Source organism: Taudactylus pleione, unplaced genomic scaffold, assembly GCF_031769625.1.
Source record: "Taudactylus pleione unplaced genomic scaffold, aTauple2 ptg000317l, whole genome shotgun sequence".
Lineage (NCBI taxonomy): Eukaryota > Metazoa > Chordata > Amphibia > Anura > Myobatrachidae > Taudactylus > Taudactylus pleione.
In genome coordinates, this window is record NW_028284718.1 from 3,006,104 (window position 1) to 3,019,530 (window position 13,427).

General features: G+C 39.0%; 1 protein-coding gene across 2 annotated transcripts in view; it reads left to right on the forward strand.

Moving 5' to 3' along the window:
* The window catches only part of UQCC1 (ubiquinol-cytochrome c reductase complex assembly factor 1), a 127,558-nt gene extending 115,670 nt beyond the window's left edge, over positions 1-11,888 (forward strand). The window contains exons 8-10 of one of the 2 annotated variants that reach the window (XM_088442783.1): positions 1,156-1,233; positions 2,430-2,543; positions 11,240-11,888. In XM_088442783.1, the coding sequence (XP_088298909.1) occupies positions 1,156-1,233; positions 2,430-2,543; positions 11,240-11,374 (327 nt within the window). In that variant the 3' untranslated portion in view covers positions 11,375-11,888. The remainder of the gene's footprint in view (positions 1-1,155; positions 1,234-2,429; positions 2,544-11,239) is intronic. The other variant, XM_088442784.1, reaches the window with a different exon arrangement.
* Positions 11,889-13,427: the final 1,539 nt, after the last annotated feature.

Genomic DNA, 13,427 nt, shown 5'->3' on the forward strand with positions numbered 1-13,427 from the left:
ATATATTTATAAGAGAGAGTGAGCAATAGCCAGAAATGAATATATGTTATACACTGAGATCGATATCAGCATCACTGAGATTATTTGAGAAAGAAGAGATGGCAACTAACTTACCTGTCAAAGGCCTGAAATGAAATGTTTAGAGAGACAATTGGTAGCTTTCATTTAATTTTTGAATAAGAACTGTTTTGATTAGGTGTTCTGTAAATCACCATGTATTTTATTACTGCAGTAGCAGAAAAAAAAGGTACCCCAAGGAGGGCCTAAGTCTGCAGTCAAGTGGCTGGAGAAAATCGTATTTCATTATCAATGTTATATGCTTTCTGTGTGGTTGGGGGAGATTTCTGTGCGAACAGCCCCATATTTTTGTGCCGCTTGCTATCTGGAATCTGACACTGCCTCTCACACAATACCCTTCACATTTAACTATCTTTTAAATTAAGTATTTTATTTTTTTTGCACTGCCAAAGAGACACCTTGGTGTATTTACTTCTCTAAAATGACCATTATATTTGCCACTGCTTTACTACTACTTATCATAAATGTCATATATTTTATTAAAGTGATATGTGTTTGTACCATTGTGTCTGTCACTTATTTTTGCCAGCTAGCTTGCTACAGCCTTTGGCTCATATTGGTAGAAATATTGGCCATTGGAAAATTGATTGTTAAATGAATGTATCATAAGAATTGTAATGTATAAACAAAAATAGCTCATCATTACCTATTTTGTATGTACTTGTTGTTGATCATTTTTAATGAAACCCAAAGCAGTACACCACTGGGTGGTTTTGCAAAAAACAAAACACAGGCGGTTTTAGAATAAAAACAGAGGTCTGCTCAAATCTCTATTAATATGTCCTCTTTGTCAGACCCATCCACTAGCACACCATGACCTCTATATATTGTTTTTTCCCCCTAAGTATGTACTGTATATTGCCTTTTAATTCACAGTCCATTTCTGTGCAGCAGGTCCTGTAATTGCCAGCTGCACCATTTTCCTGTGTCCAAATCCAATGAAGCCATGTATCTATCAATATCTATGCCTTCTGGGAATAGTCATTTTTTATTTTTGTTGTATACGACCTATGAAGATACTTCCTAAATATTTGTGTGTTCTTTAATATATGACAATGTTTTAGTTGTGTTTTTCAGATTGACTCAGGGGCCATGAAAACCACTATGAAAGCTTTAACTGAAATATTTTATGCTTCAATATTTGGATATGATGAGGTACGCTATTACCAAGCACTCTGCTAACACTCAAACCATTTCTTCTGCTTTCTGTGTCCAGTGCAGTGCAGTGGTTCAGATGTGTACCATTTCACATGGACCCAAAAGGTCCACCAATCCAGATCTATCTAATTGAGATTCATCAGATGGCAGATGGGTTGTTGGCTGCAGACGGTTGGCGCATGTTACTATGCATACGGTCATTGTCTGCGCTGATGATGCCATTGTCTGTGCAAAGGGTGGTTTTCATTTGTGGACCTGGTGATCATGTTCTCCTGACACCTTGCTGTTCTGAAGCTGACGCAGACATATGCAGTTAGAATGGCAATTAGTCAGCACACCCACTTTATACAGGCTTGACAAAGCTGTGTAATTGGGGGCAGGCTGCCAAATTGTAGACAGCACTGCAAGTTGCATGTACAACCACGGACAGTTAGGAGGGTCATAGGGGAATACTATTACTTTTCTTTGCAGTCTGTAGTCTTTTTAAGAAACCCTGTAAGGAACAAGTATGTTTCTGTTGAGTAAGACAAAACATTTACATTGTCTTGGCAGAATTTCCTTACTGCTATTTCAAATACCACTCTGCTTTCTGCCACAAAAATCCTCTGATCTTAAGCATTAAATAAACCATGGTCATTAAATAACAGCAGCCATCTTGAATGAAATCTAAACTAACTGTATCTGCAAATTGCTTAATTCTGTATATCTGTCAGCAGAACCATGGAATTTTGCTTTAGGTACATAAATCTCACACTGGCATTTGGTGCAAATTATGGAATGTAATCATAATCCTGGCTGCGGGATGCCGGTGCTCAATATCAGTCAGAATCCCGGCACCAGCATCCCGACAGTAAGTAATGGGGTTAGGGGGAGGGTTACGGTTAGGCACTAGGGGGGAGAGGATTAGGTTTAGGCTGCAAGAAGGAGGGGGTTTGGTTTAGGCACTAGGGGAGGATGGGTAGGTTTAGGCAGCGGGGAGGGAGGAGTAGGGAGAGGGGGAGGGTTAGGATACTCACCGGCAGGTGTCTGTGTCCTAACCCTGTCGGGATGCCGGCATCTGGATTCTGACCGCCGGGATCTCGAGTGTCTGTATCCTGTACCCAACCCCAAATTATTATTTCAGATAAACTAATTATCTCTTTAGTTTCATTTCTGTTCAGCATAGACATAAATAATTTTGTTTTCTTTTTTAGGGGATTACATCTGAAGACCGCGTTCTGGCTGCAGCTCTTTGGCGAAATATTTTCAATATGCGTTGTGATGATCCCCGACAACTGGAACTAATGGTTGAATATGTGCGCAAACAGGTAAAATTGTCATCTATTTAAGAAAATACAAAGCTTGTAATATTACACATTTCTTCCTAATATGATTTTATTGTATGAGATGCTTTGTGAGACACAGGATTCGTCTCTTCTGCACATTTAGAATAAATAGGGAATAACTAGAGTTACAGTATGAATAGAAAAGGTTTTCAGAAAAGTATAACATGATTGTAAGATGAAAGTCAGGCTTATGCAGGGCCCGATTCCCCATTCTGCTGATCCGCGATCTGATTCGGCGGCCATCAATGATCGACGATCCGGTGGCTGATTGGGGAAAACAGCAAGTTAAAGATCCCCAACCTGCCAATCCCAGTAATTTTTTGGTTGGGATCAGTGAATTGAGGATTTCCAGGATGTACTTTTCAATGTATGAATATGCATGTACAGTATATGTCCCTTCCATATATAGGTGCACACCTACAGCTGCTGAACTAGAGGACTAACTGGAAATGCACATGGTGGAAAAAGTACAAATATTACTATAAAGCTCATCACACTTTACTTTAGGACCCACACCTTCATTACTTAACTTTTTTTTTCTCCACAAAAATACTGCTTTGTTTAGCCTCATTCTTGTCTTTATTTTAATCATGAGAGTGTTGGGACATCTGCATTTTTGTATCCTTTCTATCTTTATATTGATGGAATTGTACCTAGAAGTACATGCTCTTTTATTAATTGCATATGGAAGGTTTTAAAAGCCCCCACTTGTATGCCAAGGCATAGTTTCCATCATCTCTGATTACATGCTGATTACAAGTTATTTGCAGGGAGAAAATTGCTCTGAATCTCCCCTCCATGATACACAGGTGCAATCTACTATTAAAATCATTCTCTACATTTAAATAATTTCATACCAAAATAATAAAATCTTATTGCACGTGAGTACGCAACTAGGTGCATCTCCTGATATGTTCTGTGCTGCTGTGAACATCGTGATGTTATTGGATACAAGTTTGTCTATCCCTGCCTAGTTAAAAAAAACACTGAAAACATAAAAAATATGCTGAGTTGAACATTGATAACCAAAAAGTTCTTTGACTCTAGTTAATTGTATCTTGAAAGTCAGAATAAAAGGGTTCTTTCTGTATAACTTCTGGCTGTCAAGTGACTAACTTATGCTTGTTTAATTGGTTTATACAGAAATCGAAATGGCCGCCTTATCCACATTAAAAAATGCTAGGCATCTTCTTTTTCTAAAACAATATTTACACCCTTGCCGATATTGCTAGCTAAATTTGCATATTGGCTCTATATCACTGCATGATTGGCAGCAAAATGAGTGTCGTGCTTGAAAATTATATGAATAAAATTGATTGGCTCATTGCACATACAGTACAGTACATGTGGTTGGCAATCAACCCATGTGTGATCATCTTTCAACATTTATCATGCCCTCATATGAGAGGTCACTCAGCCCAAGCACTGATCCGCTGGATCAATGCTTTGTGTGGCCGTACTGGAAAGCGATCCTTCCACATGATGATATATTTACAATACATGTGATCTTGTTAGTCAGTGTTTGACTGCTGCTGATTGGTGCTCATTTCTGCTCTTTATTGTTGTGGTTTCAAAAATTACAACACTGTATTTGAAACCAACTTACATTTTCCTGGCCTCTTTCCATAATAAAGTGGTCTTCTTTTCTACTTTCCCCACAAAATTAATTTTCGCCTCCTTAGCTCTATGTTTCCAAACTAGAATTAATTTTAACCTTCTCCTTGAACAAAGCTCTTACCGATGGAATACAATGAGAACATGTCTTGATGGAGCACATAAGGCAGCAACTTTTTTCTGGAAGCTAACAATGAGAGACATTCTAAAACTCTGTTTATCACATTTTAATACAAAGCAGCTGATCACACACGCAATGGTGTATTAGAGGCATACATATTTTATTATATAGACACATTACACATAGAGTTGGCATGCAGTAAACAACCCACCAGGGGCATTAGTTAATATTGTTTAGCATGTTCTTGCTAGTAAATGGATATAGTAAGGACATGAGGACACAGGAGAGCATTGCGTGCTGCCCTGACTGAAGATTTGTGGTGCAACGCTGAAGTTTCCAGCATCGGTGCCTTTTGTGGTACGGTTTCTGTAGCTGGACTGAAACTCGTTAAATGAAATAAACACCACCGTGACATGCTTAATAATCCTTCAATTCTAAAGAATGTTTTAGTGTTTAGTCTCATGTGGATTTTGTAGGTCCTTCTAAGGTTTGGTTTTAATGATGTCTTTTTCTGCATGGACTGAACTGTATGGGTCTGCAGAAACACCTGTGAGTTACGTAATCCTTTCCCATATGACTCCATCCTCCTTAAAAGGATTCTGAGATATTTACCAAAGATATAAGTGATTTGAAGGTGTAGCTCTAGTTAACCCTCCTCTCTCAAAGTCTTCACAGTTTTCCAGTGGGCATTGGGTCCTTTCCCACATTCAAGAAGAAGATGGGATTTTCTGTTCTCTATAACCATATTTCTAAAATTCATCCTTGTCTTTGGGAAAAAAACAATATTTTATTTCACTTTTAACGTTTTTTTTTCTTTTTTAAACACAAGGTATTCATTACGGATTATGTGAGATTGGGCTGAAACAGCCGTGTTAACAAGTACGGGGCAGGCAGGATCTTGAGAGTAGATTGATTTTTTTTTTTTTTTGCCTTCTCTCTAACATGTCATTGTTTATTCAGCTGGTCTGTGTTCCTGCCACTCTGGAGCTGGTGCTCTCGCTTGCTGACTGCAGGCCAAGCATGGTGAGAACAGTTCCCAGACCTTCGGGACACACTGTGTATGCTAAGCAGTGTTATTCCACCAGACGTCTTCCAGAAACATAGTGTAGCTCACGCACACCTTGTGGACATATATTTTTCTGGTGGTTAGGTGTAAGTTAATTCCAGTAGAACTGCCATCAATACATATTTCAGACACACTTTGGGTTTCCTGTCATGGTATTCATGGTACGGGATGCTAGAAATCTAGAGAGTGCTTACAAAAATGGTGTTTCTACTGTGTAATCTGGCAGTTGGATGGATTTGACAGTGTTCAAAATGAGGAAAGGAATAACCACTCATGTCAGTTTAAGGGGGGGAGTGTTATTTACTGGTATTGTCCAAAAGTTCAAATCTCTATTAAAACTATAGCAATCAATCAGCAAAACAATTCCTTGTGTCTATCACATGCAAGACAAACTTTTAAAAATGACCCTAAAAGAGCAGGAATGAGATAACAACTAGCGATGGTGGGAACCTTATATAGAGAGAATAAATGTGGATATTAATTGCTGTAATGGTCAGCTGTAACATGACATTGTAGCAACTATGACAAGAAACAAAACTGAAACCTCCAATTAACTCACAGTAAAATAAAATCATTATGCCTATCCCGCCACTCCCCATATTACCCATCATACTAGGCAAAATTAGTTAATTCCACCAGTTTAAAGTAACTTATGGGGCGTTGGGGCACAACATGCAGCCAGAGCTGTATACCCTGAGGGTATTGTTCCTTGAACTGTGCAGGAGGATGTAATACCATTCTTTTACAAGAAAATACTCCCTGGTATTGTCCTGGAATATCCCATGAATGCCCAATTGGGTTAATGTCTGGTGACTGAGAAGGCAATAACTTAAAGATAGCTTCACAGTCATCATTATCAAACCATTGGGTATCTACATGTGCTCAGTGGATGGCACCTCTCCTGTCGAGAATAAAAATGCTGAATAATGGACTGACGGCATTCTAAGGGAATGACAGCACCCAAACAATACTAGGAAATGCACCTTACAACATTACAGAACCAGCATTGAGCTCTGTAAGTTATCACCACACATGTACTCGTTTATTTGACAAGAAGATTGTGAAGGAATTTTCATCTGATCATATTTTCATTCTCAATTGCACAGTAGACCATTACTTGTCCTCTTTTCACTACTAAACACAAAGGTGCATTGCCAGGTGTGATAATTGTTTTATGCTCCTCAACCTGACTATGATATCCTGCCCTCTGGGATTTTTCACTGGACCTTTAAGGATAAAAATGGCTACTCGAGCCAAATGTTTAAATGTGCTTTCAATTGATCTGCAGTTAATTGCCCTTTTTTTCCTTGTAATTAATAGTAATGCATGGTTGTCACAATCCTGGACAATGATTTGTCTTCCACAGTCACCCTTTGATCATTTTTTATTTTTGCCTTGGAGGTCTTGCTGACATCACCTTAGACACCATTGCTTGTCAAACATTCACAAGTTGAGTTATCTTGGTTACTGAAGCTCCTGAAAATTTTACTCACCAACCAACCAATTCCAAAGTTGCTAAGGTCTCCTCTTGCAGCCACGCTAGCCATAATAAATTCTAGGCAGCCAGGTCAATCGAGCGTTTGTATACATGACACTGGTCATGCTTGGATGTTTGCCTAATGAATACTTTGCTTTTAATATAATAGGTGTCCTTAATTTTGCACATGTATGTTCATTATTTGTCTGCTAACTGTATTTAACATTTTTAATTTTGCCCCCTAAATAATATTTCCATAAATGAATGTTTAAATTGCTGAATAAATTAGGATCCTGCAGCATACATGGAAATATATTGACTTAACCCAGGCATAAACCATTTTGAGAACGTTACTAACAACACTTTGAGCCTAAAGTACAAATTAGAAAGACTTACTGAAAATATGAGTTTCAGTGCCTGTCTTCTCACCTCCGTACTCCCTCTGAAAAGGCTTAGATCTTCTGAAAGACAAATATAATCTGGAGGAGCCGTGCGTAGGTAAACGCTCAGCGATGTGATATTTGGCAGGTGGATATGTAGTGAATGGAAAGCAAGCCGCCCAGAGTCACGGAGATGTGACATTAGCAGCTCGTTTGAAAGTGAGAAATTACAGGAAAATCCCTACATTTTTTTTATTTTTTATTTAAATTCAAGTATTTAAAACCTCTGTTAAAATAGACGGTGTATCTCCAAAACTGAGTGGGTTTTTCATTTTTTTTAAATACAATCTAACCTTCTAGTCATTTAAAAAATCTACTTGCATCTATTTTATTCTGAAAATTCCCTTACCTTCTGGCAGCCCTATTTCTTCTATTCAAGTATGCAATCCCATAATTTGAGGACTGGACCTCAAAGCAAAGGAGACTTTACCTAATTGGGGGCCAGGTAATATGTCATTTGGTGTTGGGTTAGGTCCCAGGGTCCAGAAGATATGACTGGAGGAAATAAGTGTCAGCCAGAGCTCCCTAAATTAGCTCACAGTCATCACAAGGATAGGATAAAACGGTCTGGTGTTGCATTTGCTTTCTCGTGTATTAGGCATCGTTAAGCAAAGGAAAATGTTGTTTTACTTTGAAAGGAACTAAAGTCAATAAATTAAAATGTGCTTTGTGAAACTCAGGGCCTGATTTAGAGAATGACTGTTAGCATCGCTGCTGCATCTTTGCTAACATATGCTAATGCAGCAGGAGGCGTTTCATGACGAAAGATGCCTCCTACCAGCATTGCAGATCCAAATGCTGTGTCCGAAGATGCAGCATCGGATCACCATTGCGACCATCAGTCGTGATGGCCACACCCATCACCCATCTGAGTAAGCTTAAACTCAGAATGGGAAATGGAACTGCTCAGCCGGGGCCAGTAAATCTGCAAAATGGAGGCAACACTCTTCCATTTTGTAAAACTGCCCTCTTTTGCCGCCCACAAATGGCCGCAGCATTTCAATCATGCTATGGCTTTGGGAGCACTGCGAGCTATCTTGCTTACCATCAGATTATATATTACATTTGAAGCTGATAACTCATTGGTAATGCACCTAATATATCTATATAATAAAATCAACTGCTGATAAAAATTAGGTCATGTTGGACCTAGCGTGCACAGAGTACATGTGCATGCTAATGAGCTTTATTAAATAAAAAATAAACCTTACACACTCTGCACCCCTAACACTGCCGCATATACCACACTTGGATACATGTACATTCCTTAAAGTAGTACTCGTCACTGCTGATAATTCCTGGTTTCACATTACACAACATTAGTTACCGGTGAGCGCTTGCCACATTGTGTCAGACATGCACCCAACTGGCTGTTTACTGGACGGCCTTGTAGCAACTTGATGGTCCACGGCAGAACACCGGCGGTATTTTTTAGAGTAAAAATAAGAGAATAAAAACACAGTGGGGAAAAATACGAGAAAAAGAGGGGCAGCAGATTGACCAGAGGAAAAACAGCAAGACAGATGAGAGAGAGAGGGCTTATATGGAGAAAGAGTAGCTGGAGAGAAAGGAGGAGGATAAAAGAAAAAGGGGAAGAGTATCAGGGAGAACGAGAAATGGGGAAGGAGAGAGGGAAGAAATAGTGTGGGAAATGAGATGAAGTAGAGGAGAGAGGTCTGAGAGACCAGAGGAAATGTAGAAGAAAATAAACAGGCCATGCCAAGGAAAGCACACAAATGTGGAAGATGCCATAATGATCCTTGCTTGGGCAGTACACATGCAGAAAAAGGATGGTACCTCTCTTGTTGCAAATAACTATATAGTGACATTGGATATTCGCTTAGTACGTACAGTACGTACGTATTTATGTAGAAAGAGCTGTACATACCATATCGTCTATCTAGGCACATTTCTGAAGAACACTGCAAAGAGAGCTTCTATATATCACAGTTTAGTGTCCAAAATACAGAGTTGCGGAATAGTAAAAATGAAGTAAAGCAGAGATACATAAGGCCTGATTCTGAGTTGTACGAAATGCAAACTCATCTACGCATCTATGCAAGCTCTCCGCCACACTCTTCAGTCCGCACTTACATCATACCCCTTGTTATGTGTAGGAGAGCCTTCTGAATTTGGCATCCTCCCTGCATACACACTACGTAGAATAGCAAGTAGCTGTGGCTACAGGACCATGACACCCATAAAACAGTTTGAATTGCTTAGAAGTTTACAAAGATGCATATGTCGCCCGTGACATGAACTTTTCAAATCATGTTCTGACCTAGCTGGTAGAAAAAACATAATTTATGCAGTCAGACAGTATTATTTAAAGCAGATAGACAAGTGTCTGTTGGATATTGTGTATGTGTACAATTATGGTGGAGCAAGGTTGGGCTAAATACAGCATGCTGCCGTATGCAGGCCGCCATGCAATTGGGTCCAGCCTGTTGCTTTATCCCTCCACAACCTGTATCCAGTGCATACCTTCCAACATGACCCTTTCCAGGAGGGACAAAATGCTCTGTTACGGGACTTCCCTCTTAATTTATGATTTCCATCACTTGTGTTAAACTAGTTAACGTGTTTCAACACAGGTGATGGCAATCAAAAATTAAGAGGGAAGTGCAGGAACAGAGCATTTTGTCCCTCCTGGAATGGGTCATGTTAGGAGGTATGACAGTGTGACTGTATGACCTGCTACTTTATATAAAAGCAGAGCATGGCTGGAGTACCTGATCTTCCCCCCCACTCAGCCCTATCGTCCGTAGTCCAACTCACTACGAACCTGGCAGCTGAACCTCTTCACCTGCTCTCAGAGCCGATGGTTCTTTGCACTGCAGGTAAATTACAGAATGGAAGACTGGCTCTGACAGTCTTAGCGTATCCTCCAACTGTCTCTCTCGCTTGCAGTCCCCAGTCATCCCCCTGGAGACACTTGCAGGTATTGTCAAGTCACACAGACACTTAACAAACAGAACATTAAGAGTTGTCACAGTACACCAGCACATTCTGCAGTACACATGTTGAGAACTTGTACTAATATTTCTCTAGGGGAGACCATTCAGCGTTCATGTCCAGCACAGGTGCAAGGTATTTAATAGATTTTCGCTGGTCTCGAGGTGGTGGTGATACCAGTTGTGATTGGATGCAGCAATGACATCAAGTGGTGAGAATCTGTAGTGATGATTGCTTTGTGCTCAGATATGAAAGGCATAATCAACTCCATTCAGCTCCTGCAATAAGTTTGCCTAAAAGTCAGTTAAATAAACACCTGTGTACTGAGTTATTACCAATGTGATTGCTGAGCCCTTGTCTGTAAATGCTCAGCCAGGATCTATACCTAAGGTGGCTAATCCCTACACACCCTGCATATGACCTCCCAAGTAAATACAAATTACTTGAAATGCAGCCCTCGTCCATTTACTAAAACTTGTATTGCTTCTCAGAATCACATTTTGGCGTACGTTCTCCTCTTAATAGTTGGCAATTCCACTTACATACCCTCAGAACACTTAGCATACGTGTGTACACCCAGTTGCTTCACAGTCAACACTGTCGGCCGCAAGTGGAGATGTAGCTGATATACTTACGAAATCACCCGTAATTGCTCAATGTTACATATGCTCAGCTCATGCGCAGTGGAAAAAAATGGACTTACATGCAACTCTAAATCAACCTCTTAATCTTTCATCATCTTTGTGACATGTAGTTTGAGATTTGTACATAATTCTAATGACAATTGCTGGGAATCAATTTGTAATATCACATCCTATAATTTCTCTTTACTGTTGAAATTGTGGCCGCATTTGAATGTATCAGGATTATAAACTAGTATTTCAACCACATTTATTTATGATCTTTTCAATTTAAAGCAGGTGTGCTAGTTTAACAAAGTTTCTTTTTTTCCATTAATTTCTCTGCATTAACAGAGTTTTCATTGTTATAATTATTTATTTTTAGATGCAATATCTGGATTCACTAAATGGAGAAGATCTTCTGTTAACTGGGGAAGTATCTTGGCGCCCTCTGGTGGAGAGCGATCCTCAAAGCATCCTGAAGCCATCTACTCCAACATACAATGATGAGGGACTTTAGGGGAAAAAAAAAGTATTCCTCTCTGTGATGCTAAAAGAAAGTGCCGTTTTTAGTCCCGAAGACCATCAAGGAGTACTCTATGTGAAATGATGCGGAAACAGAAGAAACCAGATGTTCTGGAATTTTGAGTGGATTAGTTTACATATATATTTCAGGGAATAGGCTAAAACAGTATGTACTCTTCCACTAAGGCTACTGGTGGCAGTAGAGCCAGTATTATAATATTCTATGCAATGTCTGTTTTGGCCCTGTGGTAATAGTCTCAGCCCAAATTTCAGGTCACCGAAACACTATAATTTACACTTACTACTCTTCTACAACTGAGACAGATACTCCTCGCCCAATAAAAATATATCATAATTTGTGATCTTAGGTACAATATAAGGGCCACTATTAAGGGATCCTGAAATAGACTCAGAAGGCTCCTGCATGGCTAATTTTGTCTGTTCAATCATGCAAACAGAATAAAAAATATTTAAGGAGCTGCCTGATTAAAATAATGGTACCACTGTTATAGATTTTCTAGTCCTTTCTGTAGTGTTCAAAGTAGTGTCTTTAAATCTGTTAACAGTGCACATATTATTGTTTCCCCCCTTCTCTTGTAAAAAAAACACTACCTGTGCGACTGAATGCTGCGATGGCTCTATGAATATGTACATCCAAAGACATAGGAGTTATTAACCAGTCTCCCTCTGCTTCGGTTTTCTGCAGGTTATATACTGTAGAGATGGATCCCTATGGAAAGACAGACGTTTAGTGCACATGGGCACCTTACATAGGCGCTATTATTTTGCTTTCTAAAGTTCCAGTATGTCCTGAACTTCTGTCTTTTTATAGAACTCTTTGGTCTAGTATCTGTCATGTATCTTCTGTCAAAAATGAGAATGGAGGGGGTAGTAATAGAAAACAGATATGCCTTAACCTTATCAGAGGGTGAAGTGAATACAGTGAAAACAATCCCTGAATTAGAAATTCTGACTTGTTTTATAGCAATCTTCAAACTCACTAAAGGAAATCTTAAATAATCAAAAGAAACATCAGTTGTAATAACCAAGACTATTTGCTAATGGAAATTTACACAATTAGAAAAAACAAGCTTATATAAAAAAACATTAACTGGTTCCTGTCGATTCCTCACTTCAAGAAGCAATAAGCTCAGGTCTGACGGATTAAACACCGCTCTGAGACATTTAGAAGACAAAGAGGAATAGGATCTGCCATTTTGTGGTGGCAAAATGTTTTTATTTGCATCACTCACATCACAATGTACATGTGTAACAAACATGATAGCTGTTCTTGTTTTAGCTGTACTGTATATTCGCAATTACTTATTTACGTGGAAGCTCACTGAAAGGAATTTAAGAAATATGTGTGGTCTTGTTTATTTGCAAAGATCACAAATCCCATAGCAGCCAATCAGACATTTCCAGTGTACAGTGTAGTGCTGGTTACATAAATAAAAGCTAATATCTGATTGGTTGCTATTTATAGCATAATCCTACTCATTGTTGAGGCAGCCATTTTTTCTGTAGAACTAATATTTAACCCATTAATTCGCTGCAAGCTAGCCTCATGCTTCCGTGCACTAATTCCTTGTGACTTGACGGGCAGTATTGTTATAAATATTAGTGAGCCAACAATATGACTCCCTTTATTATGTCTACATGATGGGTCCACTTTATGTACAGATGTAGGTAATGAAAACTGGAGAAGTAGCAGGGAAAATAGCATTTGTTACTGAAACCCAATTCAATGAAGGATCTGATTTGGAGCCCTGACCTAATTACTAGGCTAGAGATTGCTGGACTTGTTCTCTCTACACACACACACACTTGTGGCCATGAATTTATAATGTTACAGTAATTGCAAACTTGCTAAGAAGCCCTTCCTTCTCTTTATGTTTTTGTGCTTAGCGGATGTTGTGAAAACCAAGTGTGGAACATATATACAATTCATTACTGATTACTGTAGAAAATGAAATTTATTAAAATATAAGTATATCTAAAAAATATTTTGGAAAAGAGATGTGCATTACATTTTGGGAAGTTGATAT